The following is a 21,483-nucleotide window of genomic DNA, read 5'->3' as shown; positions in this document are numbered from 1 at the left end:
AACGATCATTTTGAGATTTAAAAAAAACAAGAGAAACAGCTTTCCACATTATTAAAGTGGATGACTGGTTTGTTAAATCTTTATTAGAAATAATAATGACTTTTTCAAAATAATTACAACGTTTTTCATCTTATATTTTTGAATATCTGCGAGTAACGGCGCATGTCTTGCAGTCCGACTTCGCAGTGTTTTTTGCCTTTCACTTCCTGGTTCGGCTTATCTGCGGGTCATATCATTTTTCTTTCGTATTTCAATGGTCAAGTTAACACCTCGGCTTATCTACGGGGTCAGCTTATACGCGGTCATATACGGTACATGACTCATAAGGGTGAAGCTATCAGTCAACATCATATTATGCACAATAAAAACTACATAGTATCCTTCAGAGAATTCAGGTAAAGAAATAGAATTGTGAAGATCCAGGGTAGAATAGGTCTTCAGCAACCCATGCTTGCCCTAAAAGGTGACTATGCTTGTTGTAAGAGGCGACTAACGGGATCAGGTTGTCAGGCTCGTTGACTTGGTTGGTGCATGTCATCGATCCCAATTGTGTGGATCGATGCTCATGATGTTAATCACTGGATTGTCTGGTCCCGTCCGTATTTACAGACCGCCGTCATATAGCTTGAATATTGCTGAGTGAGGTGTTAGAAGTTGACGGGTGACAAGGTAGACACAGTATTAAAAAAGGTGTAATCCATAAAATTGTGTCTACCTTGTAACAAACAAAACAAACAAAAGGTAAAGGAATAGGTGATAACATGCTTGGTCAATAAGAATGTGAAATTTGAGATAAATTACCACTAGACATGATGATTTACCATTTTAATTGTATTTTCTTCTCTGCTTGGCTTTGCTTTGCTTTATTTGAAGAAATGTAGATCACCATGTGTATTTCTCATCAACTAAGACAGTAATAGCAATCAAACTGCATGAACACCACTAATCTACTGTTGATTCGGTTAAAAAATACCCAATAATATAACTTCAAAGAATTTTGATGCACGTACCTAATGAGTTGTATCTGAATCTATTATTTTATTATTATGAAAAGTTTGTTTCAGGTGTTCATCATCGGTGTCATGTCTCATTGGTCACCTGAGATAGCTCACGTAACAACTATGTTGATGATGTCCATGGTTCTTTTAGAAAAAACATAAATTTGGATAACAATGAGCCTCAACCAACGTAGTAACGGTTAAATCTTTGAACAAAGTATGTTGTTTTTACATAGGCGCTCCACACCCAGATTTGAGTGTATTCCATCCGCTTTAGTACACTTACATATACAAACACTTCCTTTGACAAATCCACTGGTCTTTGTCAGGTAATATGAGTGGTTCTAGCACTAGTTATGTAATAAGTCATTAACTTATCATCAAGTAAATGCCGACAAATACACAGGTGTAGGGTTATACAATGAAACATGGATTACAAGAAGGGTGTAGTAATTGTTGTATTACATGCAATTTCCCTGAAAAATAAGGTTCATTGCTGTTTTGAGTATATGAACTGAATGTTGCAAAAATAATATGTACATAAATTTTCTTTGTACATAATTGTACATATACATTACACACGCAGACAAATAGGGCCAAACAGTTAGGTCCATTGGACCATGGGACTATGCGTATTGGAACTTCCTGTGACGAACAACGTTTCACGGTAATGGCGATAGCAGTGTAACGTCGTACAGAGCCCAGCTAAACATATTCGGTAATTTAGTAGTGTAACTAAGAAAACCATGACATGTCACGGACATTAGAACACTTAAGTTTGGTAGCATGAATAGCAAGTGTATGCTTGTCAAAGCAGTTGCAGTGTTGTCAAGACGTCCCATGATCGATGTCAAACTGGCCGCTACCCATTCATAAATTGAGGTAAGTTTTCTCTTTTCAACAAGTTCTGATAGGGTGGTATGATTCTCAGTGTTGATAAGTCAATAATGATCAGCAGACCTGTCAACCCCTCATCATGACAATGTTGAGATTTTAAAAATAGTGAAAAAAAGATAATTTCCACTTTTATTTTTATTATTGTTACGAAGAAAACTAGATATTTTTAAACAATAAATAATTAATAACTTCTTATACGTACAGCTTGCTTAATTTCCGTTTGCATTTTCCTCCTCCAAGAATAAACCTAGCACAATCTACCCATATCACTTTCATTCAAAGATCATCTCAGATAAACGCAAACAGATAGTGAAATTTAACAATTGGTAGCTTGACCAGTTGACGACATGTTCAATCCGACCAGTTGTCAGGCTTCGTTGTGATGCAGGTTTTCTGAGTATTCAGTGCAAGTTTGGTTACAAAATAAATGTATCTAATATCGAATGCCTTTATCCTGACGCAACATGATCGCCCCTAATTTCAATAAGATGTATTGTTTATTTCTGTCTGTTGCCAGTCCAATTACTTCGCTAGAAATGTTCACGTTATTCCATGTCAAGAAATGGATGCCATATTTGGAAGTATTATTACGTTTTACTTCAATTTATGAATGAATGAGTCTCGTTGTCGTTGTTGACCTTTCTGACCTCGACGTGTATTAATCTCATTGGTTGACTAGTACTGATGTATGCGAACTAAATTGCAGATCTGGGACGCACGCAAACTATTAGCCAATCAAATCGTGTAAAATAATCACAGGATACATTCTAGTGAAATTTGATAAAGTTCCATGTTTTGATATTTCTCTGCACACAAGTCATGGTGTCGGTCAAAAGGAAATTTATAAGTTTCACTTTAAACTTTGACTTTGAAACCCCAGCTATGTGAAAGCCTGATTGTTTCACCCATTTATTTTGACTACCGAATCAATCAATCACGCATAGTGTTGTTTCTGAAGACGGCGCTTGCAGGTTATATTTTGTTTTCATTTATGAGAGTTTAATGATGTAACTTTAAGGTATATTGATGTTTTGACAAAGTTTCTGACATTATCTTAAAAACAATTAAGTCATGTATGACTGGACATTCTTAAATTATGGAGGAATAAACACACTAAAGCCCCTATCTCACATTCACGAATCTGAACACGAATGAAAACGATTTAACGTTTTCCTTAAATCGTGTTGGAACGTCGTGGTCGGTCGCGCACGGTCGTATGGACGTCGCAGCTAGGCTTAAATTGTGTTATAAATTTCTGCAATGCAAAAATTTATAACACGATTTAAGCCGAGCTGAAAAGTCGTGTTCAGTCGTATGAAGGTCGTATGACAGTCGTGTTCAATCGTATGAAGATCGTGTTCAGTCGTGTTGGGGAGCGTGGGAAGAAACTCATATGACCTTCATATGTTTTAACACAATTCAACACGACTTTCATACGCCTTTCATACGACTCCCATATGCCTGAACACGAAATCCATACGTTTGTCATACGACCGGAAGAGCCAATCACGTGACTGAGTGAGAACGTGGGAAACTCCCTGAAAGTGAAAGCTCATTCTACAGCCATGCAAAACCTCAGGCGGCCGAAACAGAAGCTCCTCCAAGCAAAATCTTCGAAAGGGAAACATCCTTCACCACCAACCATGGATCAACATCCACCTGGTACCCCGGGACAAGATGAGCCAGCTGAAACCTCTGAACCACTACCAAAATCGCCAGTGAAGACTGACACAGAAATGCTGTTGCAATGCAGCTTATATACTACATGACCCACGTGACCAAAATAAACAAAAATTTGCGTATGAAGGTCTTGCTCAGTCGTATGGAGATCGTGTTTATTTTTGTAGTCGTATGGACATCGTAATGATTTGGGTTTAATGGTATGGCGGTCGTGTTGATCCTTGTTAAGTCATATGGGCGTCGTATAACAGTCGTGTTTGGTCGTATGACAGTCGTATTGGGGTCGTGCTAAATGAGGTTAAATCGTGTTGTATTGTATGAATATCTTATGACGGTCGTATGAGTGTCGTGTTCAGTCGTATGAGGGTCGTTTTTGGTCGTATGAGGGTCGTGTTTGGTTAAGAAATTTGCATAAACCACAAGGTCGAGCATGAATCAACACGATTTTTCAACTTTTCTTAAATCGTGTTCGCAATTTCTTAAATCGTGTATGTGAGATAGGGGCTTAAGACAACAGTTCATTTCAGTAAGTGATGAATACTTGGCTGATTATGCTTTTAAAGTTCAACCCTTCAGGCACCTGTTAGGACTATCCAAGTTTTCTTTACAGTTTACATTGTTCACTCGTTTACCATATGAATTGATTTACCAGTTGATTACTAGACAAAGGCCCATCTGGGTCCCCCTGCAGTTGGCTGTGATAAGTGTCGCTAATCCGGGAGCCTACCGGACAGATCAGGACGTAAACTTCCCGTTCTTTGTTTTTGCTCACAGGACAATGTAGGCGAATTTTTAAAATAATGAAGAATTCTGTTTTGCGGGAGAAATAGTCAATCATGCGGGAGACTGGGTGATTTCATCAAATTGCATGAGGGTTGACAGGTCTGATGATCAGTTAATCAGTTAATCATCACATGTACAGTGATGATAGCGTTGAAATATGAGCAGAAACCGTGGTTCTGTGACTCATTTGATTTAAATGGTTGTTATTTATTGTCATGAAAAAAAGAATTAATTAACTTATGCTCCCCCTTCATGCACCATACAATGTTGTGGCAAATTTCCATCACATCTGCCCTGAGCCATTTCCAATATTAAATGTTCAGCTCTTAGGAACATCACAGAATCATATTTTTGTGTCCAGGCTTGTGACGATATGGCTGAAATATTGCCGATGTGACGTAAAGCATTAACTCACTCACTCATTTGTGTCCAGGGGAAGATGACACAAATTACCTGGTATGTGTATGTTGGCAATGTAAATTGGGAATTTTTGTCAATAGAGTTGTTATATCTCTAAGTAATTATGTTGTGCAAAGACACTTATAGGGGTGCCTGTGTTAATAAAAATGATATGTGCCTGTGATGTCTAGTAATGAAGACACATGGTTGGCACTTGTAAGACTTCGTTATTCGGAGTGGTCTCCCCTTTCATGTATTATGCTTCTTTGGGATAATGGGGCTGACATGGATATTTTAGGAGTGCTTCAACATATATTACACTGCCAATATCAAGATGATAATGTTATGTGCACTGAAAATAAGATGTTTGCAAAAAAAACCTATAAATCTAATTTGTAAATAATGATGATTAAATCCTAGCAAGGTTTGTTTTTAAAATCTCTAAAAAGTGACCTCACTTAAACATAATCTGTATCCTGTATGATGTAAATAGACTTGATCATTACAACCCCATTTAGCATTTGTGCAGAATATTCAGTTAAAGATAAAGTCTGCATGCTTATTTATCAAATATATCTTGATGTAAGCAGGGTGAGGAATTGTTGGTATTTTAGAAGTATGTCTTATGTGTTCTCATAAGTGTTATTTATCTTTTGCAGTTGGACCAGATTTCCATATTTGAGGGGAGAAAGACTTCCTGATCTTAATCAACAGTTGATGGATATGTATCACCAGAATTATGATTATGTCAAGTATAACTGCATCTCAAGAGCACCACGGACTGTAACAGATCTTCAGATTTCATGAATATTTTGTGGTCAAGCAATACACATGTGTATTGCCAATGAAAGAACAACTTGTGTTATGTAAACAGTTGTAAATGTATTAAAGTCCTATACACTGGCAATGTGAAGTACTGGCTCTGTAAATGATGTCTGTGACCATCAGAATACACCATGTACACTGGACACTTGCTGGAATAGGACCTCCTTGTCATCAACGTGGTGTTGCAGAACATCTTGGGACTCTCACAGAAAGTCCATTTTGAACAACTGTGTGACACCAGTAACAGGGCATGCTGTTAGAAATATTCCAATTCGCACTGGCACAGTTATTTGTTCGGGCATGGCATTTGGGAATATTTGCCAAGAATGTTTAATGCTTTGTGAGTAATTATGACCTTTGAATAAAATTACTGAATAAATTTAAAGCTTATTTATTGTCTTTTAAGTGTGGATAATGACACAAAATAGAAATAGTCCTTCCGTTCTTCCTTCCTTCTGGTTCTCAAAGGGGACAGATTTTCTCAAACATTAATCAAGTCAGAGAAATGAAATTTTACAAACTAATGTTACTGGTCATGATCTCAAATGAGTTCGAAAATTGGTGTCGTAAATTCAATTCAATCTCGTAAATCCAACTTATTGCATACTGCGTGAAATGGGGACAGGTGTTCTCAGAAACTACTGAAGTGACATAAAGTTTGCATGCTTATGTAAGAGATACTTTTCAAAACTGAGTTGGAAAATTGGTCCCATCAATGATTTATTTACAGTGTTATGGCCCTTGCTCCGTCCTTTTCAACTTAGTGTTTTACCGTGTGAATTGGGGACAAGTTTACTTATCAAGACTTAAGGTTTTACCAGAGAAAGGGCCTTTTGTCACAGTGTGTATTATTTTCACATTTACTCATGTTTTCTGATGACATGAAGCTACCCTCGTGCCTATCTCTTCTTAAGCCTTTATAGGGCTCTTTTTTTACAGTTTATGTTCACTACTATATGAATTTTTTTTTTTTCATGGCGGGGGATGTTTTGCACAAACCCCAAACCACCTTAGACCAAGAGGTCTTTAATTGAAATATACAAGTATAATAAAACATTTGGACTGACATACTTTCATTATCACCATGATAACGGATATTCCAATGAAATTTGAAATTTAGGGGTTTGTGTGTGTGTTTTAGAGGTTAGGGTTTGATATATTTACATCAAATACTAAATTATGGTAACCAAAATAATGTAATCACTTGTTATCATGATTATTTGATTAACCTATGGATTGATTTGTGACACTAAACTTCATGTGTTTATAAAAGAAGCTTCACTTATATACATGTGGACGAGAGTAAAATTGTTTTAGTGCAAGCCTGCAAAAGTGCAAAAAATAATACATCTGCATTAATATATCTATTCACATTTAATATACAAGCTAATTTCTACATTGCATAAAACCCAATTGCCTCCTTAAAAAACCCTTAACAAATAAATTTTAACTAACAAATACATAATTTATTTATTTTAATTACTTAAATTAAAGTTGCGTGACAGTAAGTATGACCAAATATAATGCATATTTAAATTTGAGTTTCAAACACATGACTGGTATACTGTAAATCTTGAAATTAATGCGAGCGTGAATAAAATGCAAAAAATGCTCACATTAATGAAACTTAGAATTTATGTCTCCAAATTAACTATCAACAATAAGACGGCCTCACTGCACACCTTGAATATAGCAGAAAAATACCAACTTGAATAAAAGCACAAACATGGTTTATTGAGCAGCAGATGTAACAAGTATATAACAATGTCATTCAAAGAATAGGAATTGCACAATGGGCATCTGGTGAGTTATCACTGCTGGGGTCAAGAGTTCTACCCACTCGTGTCAAACTAGGCATCATTGACCACACCAGCAGTTCAGACAGACACCACGCATGCAACACTTTGTAAGGGGCTGACACGACCCAACGGGCACCGATAGGCTTCATCACACTCCTCAGATATACAACCTTTGTCTTGTCTTCTGCCTACAAGTTTGTTGACACCTCCCTGCATACCAATTAGTGAACTATTGATTCAATTACTTTATTGCCTTTGAACTTCCTTAATGCCAGGCAACAGAACAAAAATATAAATAGTGTGTTGTTTTCAGGAAAACACTTTATATTGTTTCACTGTTTTGTTTTGAAGTGTTCTAATCAGTGCTAATAAGCGGTGCTATTTGCTGTTAGTATCATGGACTGTTATGGGTGAACAAAACCGTCCAAATGGCGTGCTGGTTTTCTTGGGGTATTAGTCAGCAAAGAGCCGGAGTCACAGGAGACTAATCACAATTTTATTTACAAGAACAATTAACAATGAGCAAGTCACAATATCTTAGAAAAATAGCTGAGGGTGCCACAGAGAGTCGGTACAACCCTCTGGGCTGTGGGAGAGAGATCTGCTTGGTTTGAGTGACAAACCCCTTCTCTGCCCTAACAAGGTTTCTGTATGTATTTAACAAAAATTTGAACAACAAAATGGAATGTGATTGGTTTATACACGATGGGTTGTGTCCTATGCTAAATGAATGGCTAGACAGAGGGGAATACTTAATCCTGTTAATCCTTTTGGACTGGCACTTATCTTGTTGACATATTTACTGGATGCTTTGAAAGAGATTATGGTGTCACTATAAACGAGCTTGTGTTGGGGCTAATCCTTAATGCACTATAGACGAGCTTGTATGGGGGCTAATCCTTAATGCCCTATAGACGAGCTTGTATGGGGGCTAATCCTTAATGCATTATAGACGAGCTTGTATGGGGGCTAATCCTTAATGAGTCTATATTGAAGTAATTGCTGAATGTTATTCTAATATAGGTGATGACAGATTTACTTAAATAAAATAGTTCAAGGTAATCTATAAGACTATGTAGACATATCTTTTGTCTGGGAGATGGGAACTTGATACCCTAGGCTAGCATTTATCTAAAAGCTTCAAATCTATTAAACTATGTAGACATAACTCTTGTCTTATTGAATAGTATGTCTAGGAGTTGCGCTCCCATTACCTTAGGCTAGCTTCTATCTAAAAAGCTTTAACTGAAACTACTGATATTTTATATATGCATTTTACCTGATGATAAGTATTACTTGCTAAACTATAATTATATGAAATGATGTATAAATATTACACCATGATAAGTCATAAAAGCACTTGATGTGGATCTAATTATTGTAGGAAAACTTAGTATAAATGTTATATCATAACAACTTCCCCTCTGTCTGAAAAAGTTTGGACCCCAAACGTGTGAAAAGTAAAATAATTATGGCTTTGATGGACAAAAACTGGTAGTATAGTAAATAACAATTATCATAGAGTCTCTTTGGTATAAGGAAACATAATGTAAAAGTTCTTTCTGTTGTCATCAGGGAATCTGGATGTGGAGCTGGCTTGTCTTGGCACTCTGTACTGGTGGTTTATGGGTGATGTAGGAGGCCTTGAATTCCACATCCTGGTTTGAGGTTTAGGATAGTTGGCTGTGTCCATGGAGGTTTTACATGGAAAACAAAGAAAAGAGAGTTAGCATGTTCAAATAATATGTCATATATAAATACTTCCTCAGTTTGTCTGTAATAACTAGAAAATAAAACAAATATGATAATTATGATGTAAAATAAAAATCAGTACATTATTAGGTACACATGCATTACTAAATGGTGTCATGACCAGGAAGAATGTATTGGCGGCAATTACACAAAGTATATAATGGATTAAAAAATATCCTTCTATTTTTGGATACAATCATTAGAGTGAGTGAGTTTGGTTTTACGCCGCTTTTAGCAATTTTCCGGCAATATCAAGGCGGGGGACACTAGAAATGGTCTTCATACATTGTCGGCGCCCCACAATCATTAGAGACATTATATATACATATGTGTGTATGTGCATATAACAAGTGCATTGATTCGTTTCGCTTTGATTTTCGTTCGGTTCAATACGATAGGGTTTGGTTTCGTTCGGTTCAGTTCAGTTTATTTTATTTTGCTTCAGTACGGTTTGCTTCGCTTCGGTACAGTTTCGGTTCGATTCGCAGTATGGTTTGCTTCGCTTCGGTACGGTTTCGGTTCGATTCACTGTATGGTTTGCTTCGTTTTGGTACGGTTTCGGTGTGATTCGCAGTATGGTTTGCTTCGCTTTGGGTCCTTTCGATTTGTTTTGGTTCATTTTGGTTTGACTCATTTCGATTCATTATGGTTCACTTTGGTTGGCTCGTTTCACTTTGTTTTTGAGATTGGTTGATCAGGTCAATGCTCAAAATTTGTTGTGATACAAATAACTCAGATGATCAGGCTGATGTTATTTGTTCTCAACTGGCGAAACTGGTGACCCATAGTGAAAAGACTGGACACAATAACTAAAGTTATCAGTAAACATAACAAGATACAGCTAATAGCTGTTTTGTGTTTTGCACCGTTTATTCAGGAGATTTTGTATTTTGGTCAAGAATATGTTCAGTTGGCAGCTATCGACATATATAGGGATATTATCCAGGAATGGTAGACTGGGTCTATGGTATGTTGTTGCAGCACGGTATCTAAATGTGTTGATGTTTCCAAAGTCTTTATCTGGAAAAATAATCCTTTTGGATTTATAAATTGGCAGTTCATCTGGATCATATGGAGGATTATCTTCTCCACAGGACCACATACAGAGATCCTTCCAGCTATCATCAAGGTAGCGCTGTATGAGGTGGGGAGGAACACTTTCAAAATAGCGTGTGTGGTAATCAGGATAATCTTTATATGAGACCTTGACATAGCAGTCTCCTTGAATAATTTCAATGCCCATAACTCTTTCTATTTTATGATCTACTTTTCGTAGGTGTTTTGGAAAAAACGGATATGGTTTGACATCTAATTCTATGCATGGTTTGGTGTTGTCTTGCTCGACATTTCCTGACATTGCATTGACTGATTTATTGTCTTGTGCTGATTCCTTTTGGTCTAAAAACTTATGATTCTTCAGTGGACGTTTTCGTCGTTTTCCTGACATACTTCTTTTGAGGTGAAATTCTCTCCGAATGGAGTCTGGAATGCTGCTGCCATACTCCCATGTGTTTCCCCTTTCTGGATCCTTCCATTTTACTCTGTAGTAGATTTTGCCGTTTGCTGTCTTGGAACTTACAATTGAGTGGATGTCTTCCGGATTGAAAACCTGAGGGATATCCTTGGTTTGATTACCTGATGTTGGACTTGGAGGTTGTACCTGGCCGTCGTCAAGTTGTTTTCTGGATTTTGGCTGGTGATGCTTACTATTCAATCCCCTTTTCCCTTTGTTTACCTTTTCATTTTCCTTGGTTGGAGCACTAGGACCTGGTGTGGCATGATTTTCCTTCATAGTTGTCGTGCTGGAACCTGCATATTTTGCTGTTGTATTTTGAGCAGGGTTTTTCTTCTTTGTTGGGGTCTTTTGGTTCGAATTCTTGTTGCTGGAAGTACCTGCCTTTGTTTTGGAATTTACCTTGTTGCCTTTCTGTTGTGGAAGTGATTGATCAGTTTCTTGATAAGTTGAGCTTGTCGACTGGGAATTGTTGCTGTGAATCATTGACTGGTTCCTCATTGTCATCCATGACTTCTGAATCTATGTTACTGGTGTCGTTGAGGTATGGTTCTGGAGGATACTGTGGACGATCAGCAGGATCAAAATATGGCTTCAGACAGTTGGCATGGACCAGTGGTTTGTGTATTTTGTCGTCAGAACTTCAGCGTAGTTTGTAGGTATAATTTGGACCTGTATGGATGATATAATAGCTACCATACCACTTTTTGGTTAATTTGTTGGAAAGGCCTTTTTCAACTTTTTGACAATAAAGCCAAACTCTTTGACCTGGGGCGAATTCTGGTTCTTTAGCCTTTCGATTATATTGTTCTGAATACACCTCCTTAGCCCGAGCAGTGTTTTCAGCTGCAATTGTTCTAGTGATTTCCAGCTCCTCAAGCAAATTTGAAAGATAACTTTTGTTATTGTGGCCTAAATTTTCTTTTGGAATTAATGCTACATCTTGTGGAGCTCTCATTTCTCGGCCAAAAAGCATAACATATGGGGATTTTTGTGTTGATGAATTTGGGGCCATCCGATAGGCCATCATAATGCCAGGAATAAAACGGGGCCAATCATTTTGAGACTTGTTACAATAGGCTCTTAGTGACTGATTGATATAGGAATTGAGCCTTTCTACACAGCTGTTTGTTTGAGGATGGTATGGGCTGGTATGGGTAAATTTAATTGCCAAAAGTTCACAAATTGCTTTGATGAGTTTGGACATGAAGTTCTGACCTCTGTCTGAAATTAAGGTCCTTGGAGCGCCATACCGACAAAATATTTCTCTAACGAGAACATCTGCTACTTCTTTGGCTTCTTGGGTCCGAAGTGGAAAGGCTTCACACCATCTGGATGATGCATCTGTGATGACCAAAATGTACTTGTACTTGTCTGGTGTTGTTGGCAGGGGACCGAGAATGTGAACGTGCCATCCGGTGAAGACCTCTTCTACAGGTAGTGGACGAAGTGGTGCCTTCATGCCATGGTAGTGCCTCTTTGTCTGTTGACATACCTCACATGTCTGGACATAAGTAGCAATATCGCTGTACATTTTGGGCCAGTAGTACTTAGGTCTCATGGTGTTGTGCATCCTTTCTTTCCCATGGTGGCAACCGCCAAACTCTGATTCATGATAGGATTGCAGGACTTGATCCTGAGGGTTCTTGGGACTGCCAGCTGTTTAATGAACTTGTCATCATGACCTTTCTGTCTTTGTGGAACGAATCTGTATAGGATGCCTTCATCAATTTCAAAAGTATTGGCTTTGATAAGAATCTTTTGACGATCCTTTTCATTTTGTGGAAGGACATCATCCTCTTTGTAGTCAAAGATTTGGATGAAATCTGGACAAATCCTTTGTAGGTGACGTAAATTTGGATGTTCTTTTATACTTACTTCAACCAATGTGTCTTGAGTAACATCAGCATTTGTAGCATGTAATGCTGCAACAACATTAACTGGTACTGACTGATAATCCTCTTCATATTCAAAGGTGACTGACCAATGTGTTGTCTGTGTGTCGGATTCTAAGTGATTGACAATAGGTGTGCAAATATCCTCAGTCTGAGTTGTCTGTGTGACCCGTGTGGATGATTAGGTGTTTGGCAAGATTGTGGTACTGCTAGTTGATTTGCTTTGCTGAGTTGAAGTTACTGAGAAGACTTCTGTCTGATCATTACAGTTAATATTTTCCTCATATTCCCTACGTGAGAGAGCATCGGCATTCCCATTGGCTTTGCCGCTGCGGTGAACAATGTCAAAAGTGTAGGTAGAAAGTTCCAAAGACCATCGCCACAATGCTATATGATCAGTGTAGACTGTGAATTTGGAATTTGCAAGGTATGGACGAAATGATCTGATGGCTTCAACCAGAGCTAAGCCTTCCTTTTCTGTAATGCTCCAGTTCTTTTCGCTGCCATGAAGAGCTCTACCACCAAAAGCTATTGGATGTTCATTATTTTTCTCATCTTTTTGACTCAAAACAAAACCTATGCTCATATCACTGGCATCAGTTGCAAGAAGAAATTCTTTGTCAAAATTTGGATAAGCCAGAACAGGTGTATTACTCATAGCATGTTTGAGTGTGTTGAATGCCTGATCACACTCAAAGTGACCATTGAAACTTTGGTTTCTTTCCTACTTCTGACTCTGAATGCTTCTTAGCAAAGCATTCAGTGGAAGCGCTATGTGAGCATAATTTTTCACACACTTCCTGTAGAAGTTTGTGAGGCCTAAGAAGGAGCGAATCTCCTTTTGTGATTTGGGCACTGGAAAGGTTCTAACTGCTTCAATCTTTTTGTCATCAACTTGAACACCTCCACATGACCCAGAAAAGAAACTTTGTCTGTTGCAAAGTTGCATTTGGATGGCTTTAGTGTTAATTTTGCCTGTTTGAGATAGTAAAATACTTGCTCCAAATGTTGGAGATGCTCTTCAAAGTTTTTGCTGTATATTATCAAATCATCAATGTAAATCAGCGCAACCTTAAAAGCAATTTTCTTAGCACTTTGCTCTTGAGGCGACACTTTTTTTATTTCTTGGTTTACGGATGCGCCGCTCTTTCAAAGTCCAAATGTTAAAAAAAAATAAAAATGAAAATTACCCTCTTTTTTTTTTTGTTACCGCCGATCTTTTCGACAAAAAGTTCAAACTAAAAAAGATTTATTTTCCTCGTCGAGCGTAAAGCAAAGGGAAGTCACTCTGATTTTTTTTGCTGGGATCCTTCTCTAATACCATCAAAGCTTGTCAACGCAAAGTGCAGTTGTGACCAGTTTAACTAATTCAACACTGTTGGCCGTTCAAAACCACAAGTCACACCGCACGGTAGACCGTCTAAGCCAAGTCAAACAGTTTATAATTATATTAACCTACTTGTCATATCATTCATTTATTAAATCTATCACATTTCACAATGTCTGAAATACGTATTCCATTTGATTTTATCATTTTTTTATCAATAGATTAAAAATATATTCACTTCAAGTCTTGACACTATTTCCCGCAATGTTATTGAAAATATAATTCTCGGACACACTTCGACCACGGGTCCTCATGGAACATGTCAAACAGCAAAGTAAAGACGTTTCACGTTCTGAAACGTCTTTATTTACAAAATAATAAAATCATCAAAAATATATCTATAAAGTTGCCAAACTGACATCTTAGTTATTACAGTGATCGCTCGCTATTGCGCTACCAATGGGGTCCAAATAATTGGTGGGCGTTATAGACGATGAGCCGTTTAACCGAGGCCGAGGCGGGGGAGCGCGCTCCGCAAATCTCAAATCATCAATAGGCCTATGTGTTTATCTCAAGTCACGTCAAAATAGTATATATTTTTATGGACCTAGATCTACCTGTAATATCATTCATTTATTAAATCTGTCATATTTCACAATGTCTGAAATACGTATTCCATTCTAATTTATCATTTTTTATCAATAAATTAAAAAATTATTCACTATTTCCCGCGATGTTATTGAAAATAAAATTCTCGGACAACAATTTCGACAACGGGTCCGCATCGAACATGTCAAAGAGCAAAATAAAGACTATTTTAAGCAAATCTTTAAATATATTATACAAAGTGATAAATAAAATCAACAAAAATATATCTAAAAGTAATCAAACTTACATCTAAGTTATTATTTCCATCGTTTCGTGCGATCGCGTGTAATGTAAGTCAAATGACATCTCGGCTTTCGTCGCCTTGAATTCTCGGCTCGGACACAACGTTTAATGCAAAAATATATGCATGAAAAATCTTTGTCACAGCTCGTAACCTAGCACGATACATTCGCAAAGTTCCATATTTTTAATATAAATCGTGATTTCCTGCTTAAAACGTTCAGAATAACACGATTTAACAAAAAATCTTTCGCTAACTTCTGAAATTTATCAAACACGAGCTTTGTATCACAGCTTGATTGGCTGCCTGAGGTCACGTGCTCAAAATTGACCAATCACGAAACTTGTAGCAGATTTCGGCAAGAAAGCGTCATTAGAAACAAATTTTAATCCAATGAAATTGCTTGTTATAACTACGGGGAAAAAACAGGCGATGTTACGAAAGCGCGATTACGAAATGAATGACCGCCGTGTTGTGACAGCAACTACATGTGTGTGACAGTTTAGCCTTAAATTGGATTGCCCACTAATTAAGAATATAAACTTCACTTGTGGTTCTCTTTTATTGCATGCATGCGCTTCTAAGATCAAAGGATGTATAGTGTGAAAAGTTAACTAGTAGAACAATCTTATTTCCGGGACCTGCCGCGGATGTTTTCAAACAGATTATTAGAACTCCATTCAGCGATAAACCGTTGATTATGCAATGAGAAGCGTTATGTGCAAATAAACAACGAACAACAATACAATCATGTCTGTGTAAAACTCTCAGTATTAAAAGTGTACATAAATTTTGGGAGCCATGCGTTACCGCGCGTAATAACCGAAGTAGCGCTTTATCGAAGAGCGCAATAGCGAGCGATCACTGTATTTCCAACTTTTCGTGCTATCGCATATCGTAATTCAAATGACATCTCGGCTCGGACACGATGTCTTAATGCCAAAATATATGCATAAGACATCTTTGTCACAGCTCGTAACCTAGCTCTATGCATCCATAAAGTTCCATATTTTTAATATAGATTGCGATTTCATGCTAAAACGTTCAGAAAACATGATTTAACCCAAACCTTTCACCAAAGTCTGAAGATTACCGTTGCTGTAATTTGATTGGCTGCCTTAGGTCACGTGCTTAAATTTGACCAATCACGAACCTTGTAGCAGATTTTGTCGGTGAAACAATATAAGTTTTTTTTAATGTATACTGACATGGCAGGACGTATGTGTTATTCATACGAAGCTTTGAAAACGGAGGTATTTCCTCATGTTAGTGAGCGGACAGCCACTATCATTGGGAAATGGGTTATGACAGATATTATTTGTAATTCTTTTTAAAATAATGTTCCAACAACGTAAACAAATGAAAATAATAAAAGAAATAGGTAAGTGGATTTTATGACTTCTTAAATTTGCCGAAAAAATCGTTAAATTTGCGCTAAATTTGGACGTTATGAATGTTTTAGCTTACATTATTTATTTAAAACGAACTTTATATAGTTGTTCATGAATTATTTAAATAATGTAATACACATAACTTTCATATTTATAAACAATAGGATTAATTAGACCTTTCAAATAGTGTATGGCCAAACATGTAGTAGCAAAGATGTTAATTTCAGAACAGTCTCTGGGAACTTGGTGTCACAGCAGTAATCTTCTGGTTGGCTGGTGTTGAAAGAGTTCAACGTTGCCCATGCATTTGCTGCCAAAATAGCAGTGTCTTTCATGCATTTCCACCCATGACATGAATATTGTTATGTTGCCATCCTTGCACAAGCTGAGTGCCAAATAAAATTATCTTGAAAAATTGAGTTATTTTACTTTTATTACGCCAGGATATTTTTTTTCATACCTACCTAACTTTTTAGGACAAAATTCAGGTAAAAAAAAATGTGGGAGGCTTTTTTTTTTTTTTTTAAATTGGCCTGCCTCACTTTTGAAATGAGTTTGGAATCCGTAAACCAAGAAATAAAAAAAGTGTCGCCTGAGCTGTTGAAAACAAAGTGGAGAATTTGTCAAACCTTGTGGTAAACGTTTGAATTGATAAAGGCCTTGATGGGTGACGAAAGCAGTTTTATGCTTTGAATCTTCATGTAATGGCACTTGGAAGAAGCCATTAGCAAGGTCTAAAGTTGAGAAGATCTTAGCTTGGGCATTGGCGATGTGATCAACAACATCATCAAAATCAGGAAGAGGCCAAGACATTGGTAAAGTGACAGAATTCAACTTTCTGTAGTCACAAACAAATCTATATGAGCCATCACGTTTCTTGACTAGGATAATGGGAGCTGAATACATAGAAGTGGACTCCTCAATCAAATCATACTTCAGAAAATCATCTATAAGTTCTTCGGTGACTTTTTGGAGATGAGGGGATTGGCGATATGGTCTACACTTGGTGGGTGGTTGCCAGTGTCAGTGATATGTTGGTGCACGTCAGTCTTTCCTAAATCTGCAAGACTCGTTGAAAACATGTCTCTATTTTGTCCCAAAAATCTAAGTAGTCTGTGTCTACTAATCCTAATTCTTGTGCAATTTTAACATAGTCCCTGGTGTTATTGTCTCTCTTCTCATTGTCAGTGTTAACGGTATTTATTAATGGTTGGTCAGAGTCGATTTCAAAAACAGAGTCTTTGTCAATGTAACTAAATTTGCCTACAACTGTACCCTTGTCAAGAACCTTTTCTTCTTGGGAGGGATTCATAAGCCTAAATGTAGCAGTTTTGCTTTTCACTTTGGAAAGAGTTCTACCACCTGCTACTTCAGAATGAGCAGTGAGGGAAGCAATGGGTTCAATGAGGATGAGGGAATCCTCTTTGGTCTCTGATAGTCTAACCTTGAAATGAATTTCACTCTGAGGGGGGATGTAAATCTGATCTATTGTTTTTGCTAATCCACAAATCTCTTGCACTGAACTGGCTATGAAATTGATGTATTGCCTATCTGAGATGCTGTTAAGTATCAAGGAATGACAGCTATAATCTAAGACTGCATCATTGTCATCAAGGAAGTTTTCACCTAGTATCACTGCCTCTGGAAATGTAGGCAGAATATGAAGCCTTTGAGAAAATTCCTGATCCTCAATGACAAAATCAAACACAACTGAACGTAACACTTTATGCAATTCGCCGCCAACACCTTTAACCTGTGGAAAGGGTGAGTTTCCAAGAGTAAGGTTTTCAAAAGCTTTGCTAAGAAAAGCAGACGAATTACACAGAATTGGATGCCCCTGTATCTACTAAACAATTTGTTGTTTTTGTACCAAATTGTGCCTGAATTACACTTTTGGCAAGGGGCGTAACTAAAGACACTGTTGGAATTTCACTTTCAAAGTTACTTTCCATTCCAGACTCCATATTTGCCATGACACCTATTAGTATGTACCGTACTAAATTAAAGAAAGACAAGTAATCAACAATGTAATGCTGTACTTACAATATTTGAAGACTTTTTCTTCCTTTGTTGGTGTCTTTGGAGGAGTTGGTTGTCTTTAATCCAGTGTTGAGGTCAGAGGTGGATGCATCTTGCTTGTTATTCCATCAGATGATCACGGTTGGACATGTCCTCCAATGGGTTCTTGTAGCTGGTCGTAGTTAGTTCCTGGACTCCGTGGTTCCGAAATCGATGATTCTCCGCCAAATTATCATGGACTGTTATGGTCGAACAAAACTGTCCAAATGGCGTGCTGGTTTTCTTGGGGAATTAGTCAGCAAAGAGCCGGAGTCACAGGAGACTAATCACAATTTTATTTACAAGAACAATGAGCAAGTTACAATATCTTAGAAAAATAGCTGAGGGTGCCACAGAGAGTCGGTACAACCCTCTGGGCTGTGGGAGAGAGATCTGCTTGGTTAGAGTGACAAACCCCTTCTCTGCCCTAACATGTTGCTACAGTATGTATTTAACAAAAATTTGAACAATAAAAAGGAATATGATTGGTTGATACACGATTGGTTGTGCCCTATGCTAAATGAATGGCTAGACAGAGGGGAATACTTTATCCTGTTAATCCTGTTGGACTGGCACTAATCTTGTTGACATATTTACTGGATGCTTTGAAAGAGATTATGGTGTCACTTTTGACGAGCTTGTGTTGGGGCTAATCCTTAATGAGTCTAAATTGAAGTAATTGCTGAATGTTATTCTAATATAGGTGATGACAGATTTACTTAGTAGACATATCTTTTGTCTGGGAGATGGGATCTTGATACCTTAGGCTAGCATTTATCTAAAAGCTTCAAATCTATTAAACTATGTAGACATAACTCTTGTCTTATTGAATAGTATGTCTAGGAGTTGCGCTCCCATTACTTTAGGCTAACATCAATCTAAAAAGCTATAACTGAAACTACTGATATTTTATATATGCATTTTACCTGATAAGTATTACTTGCTAAACTATAATTATATGAATTGATGTATAAATATTACACCATGATAAGTCATAAAAGCACTTGATGTGGATCTAATTATTGTAGGAAAACTTAGTATAAATGTTATATCATGATATTAGAATGGATTAAGGTAAGGTTGGATATGGTAAGGATATGTATCATTCCACTGGTGATGGGTTGGGGGAGTCACATAGATTTTGATTCACATTTTTGGCTAGGGGTCAGCAGTCGTACTAATTTAGAGATGCATTAATTTTACAATTTACAGTATTAAGTACTACGTTACTAAGAAATAAATATATACAATTTACTAACATACATTTCACGTTTACAAATTCCTAGCATAGATTTTCCAAATTTCATCCTCTAAATCTTTCCTAATTTAATGCATCGCCAAACCTTCCAAGGCACGGCTTCCATGTCACTGTTCTTGCGAACAGATGCCAGAATACCATGGTCATTTTGATAATTTGGCTTACCTATTAGTAGTTGTATCTCCATAAATAATCTCACATCATAGAAACAAGTAATACATCCTATGTGATATCATAAAACACTGTTTGCTTGCTACATAAATACATGTCTGAACAATAGTACCCACAATGGTTGTCAAAATTATTTTTAAGGTAAAGGAAAAGAACACATATCTTTACAAACGGTCCCATTGTTGTCAATTGTCAGTCAGGAACCGATACACTTTGCAGGAATGACAAATAACCAAACATGTTATTCTGAAATAAGTCTACTTACAACTGTCAATAGTGGTGATAACCAAGCATTGTAGTATACTTGGTCCCGTCTAGCAAAGCTAGCATTGGTGGTCGCTCATTTCGAAAGCAGAACTTGTTCATGAGTGTTGGCATGTCACCGGAAATGCTGGTACCGGTAGTAGTGCCTCGTGAGACTTACGGGCCCTATTTGCAAGGTGAAAGGTTATAGTAAGAATCATTCAATCAAATGCAAGGATTCCCCCTCTCTGTTAACATGGTCCTCCAAGTGCTCCATCGCTGGTCCAAGCTCAGTTTGTGGGTCAGCTGACACTAATTGGCATATGCTGATTACGGGGGCTAATTAGAACGGCGCCGGTTAGAGAACTGAGAGTTGTTTCCCTTTGACATTAACTTTCATATTATTCACTACTGCATGAACAAGCACAATTCTAATGTGCTACACAGCAGGGGAGGAGGCACGGGTGGCATGGATGGCCCAGGCATCTAAGGCACCACAATTCACTGTGCAGAGTTGCGACCCTTAAGCACACCAGAAACCTATGATTATTTGTTCAAATCCCGGTTTGCCCCGATTATGTTTCTAGGTTTGTCAGCACCATGGGTTTCAGCGAAGTGGTAGATGTCTGAGACCTGCATCACTTCGGGCTTTCCTCCCACATTAAGCTGACACGCCGCGATATAACTGGAATACTGTTAAAAGCGGCGTTAAACCAAACTCACTCGCTCACTCTGAGACCTACATCAGGTTGAGCCTTCCACCCACATTTAGCTGACAAGCCGTGGCATATTTAGAATATTGTTCTAAACACCTTTAAGTCCCAACTCACGACGCACTCACTCCTAGTGGGTTGACTTGTTACATCAGGGAATATGTATAATAGCTGAAAATTTTAGAGATTATACATATTCCCTGTGACATATGTACATATAAGTCAGCCCTTTCAAATCCTAATTTGGTAATACCATGGAAGTAATTATAAGTTTATATTGCAGTGTTGGCAATGTAGGGGGTCCTGAGGTTTAATAAAATAACATTTGACCTTACCCCTTGAATGTCATGCTTCAATTCTTGTAATTTATGGATTAGTACATTGAAGGAATGTAAAGTGCCGGTTGAACACTTACAGATCTATCCAGCTGGTTGTCGACCGAGGCATGAGCTGGGAGGCGGCCCTGATCCGTCTTAACAACTACAAAGGACGGCAAGATGGCTTCTATGTCTCCAAGCGAGATATCTGGGGTAGCAAGCACTACATACTGGCCACTCAGAAGGAGAGTTCCACACATCTCTTCAAGATAGCAAGGTAAATAGACTGAATGACCATGGTTACCAGATGAAGGTATTGATCCATGTTATATATATTTATTTCAACACTTCCATGTTAAAATAGACCGCCTCCATGGCCTGGTGGTAGTGCTTCCACCCCGGGAGCCGAGGGTCTGGGGTTCGATCCCTGGCCGTATCATACCAAAAGACGTTAAAAGATGGTATTTGTTGTTACCCTGTCTGGCACTTGGCATTAAGGGGCTAAAACAAGGAATGATCAGCTCGGAGTTAGTATACTGTCTCTGAGTGGGGTATTCATGTAAACTGAGGTATGG

General features: G+C 37.7%; 1 protein-coding gene across 2 annotated transcripts in view; it reads left to right on the top strand.

Annotated features, from left to right (window-relative positions):
• The window catches only part of LOC124123232 (protein FORGETTER 1-like), a 490,282-nt gene that overhangs the window by 411,515 nt on the left and 57,284 nt on the right, over positions 1-21,483 (top strand). For both annotated transcript variants that reach the window (XM_048391344.1, XM_048391343.1), the window contains one exon: positions 21,009-21,185. In XM_048391344.1, coding sequence (XP_048247301.1) covers positions 21,009-21,185 — 177 coding nt within the window. The remainder of the gene's footprint in view (positions 1-21,008; positions 21,186-21,483) is intronic.

This window comes from Haliotis rufescens, unplaced genomic scaffold, assembly GCF_023055435.1.
Source record: "Haliotis rufescens isolate VD_foot unplaced genomic scaffold, xgHalRufe1.0.p SCAF_9, whole genome shotgun sequence".
NCBI classification, from domain to species: Eukaryota; Metazoa; Mollusca; class Gastropoda; order Lepetellida; family Haliotidae; genus Haliotis; species Haliotis rufescens.
This window is presented reverse-complemented; position numbering and strand designations above follow the sequence as displayed.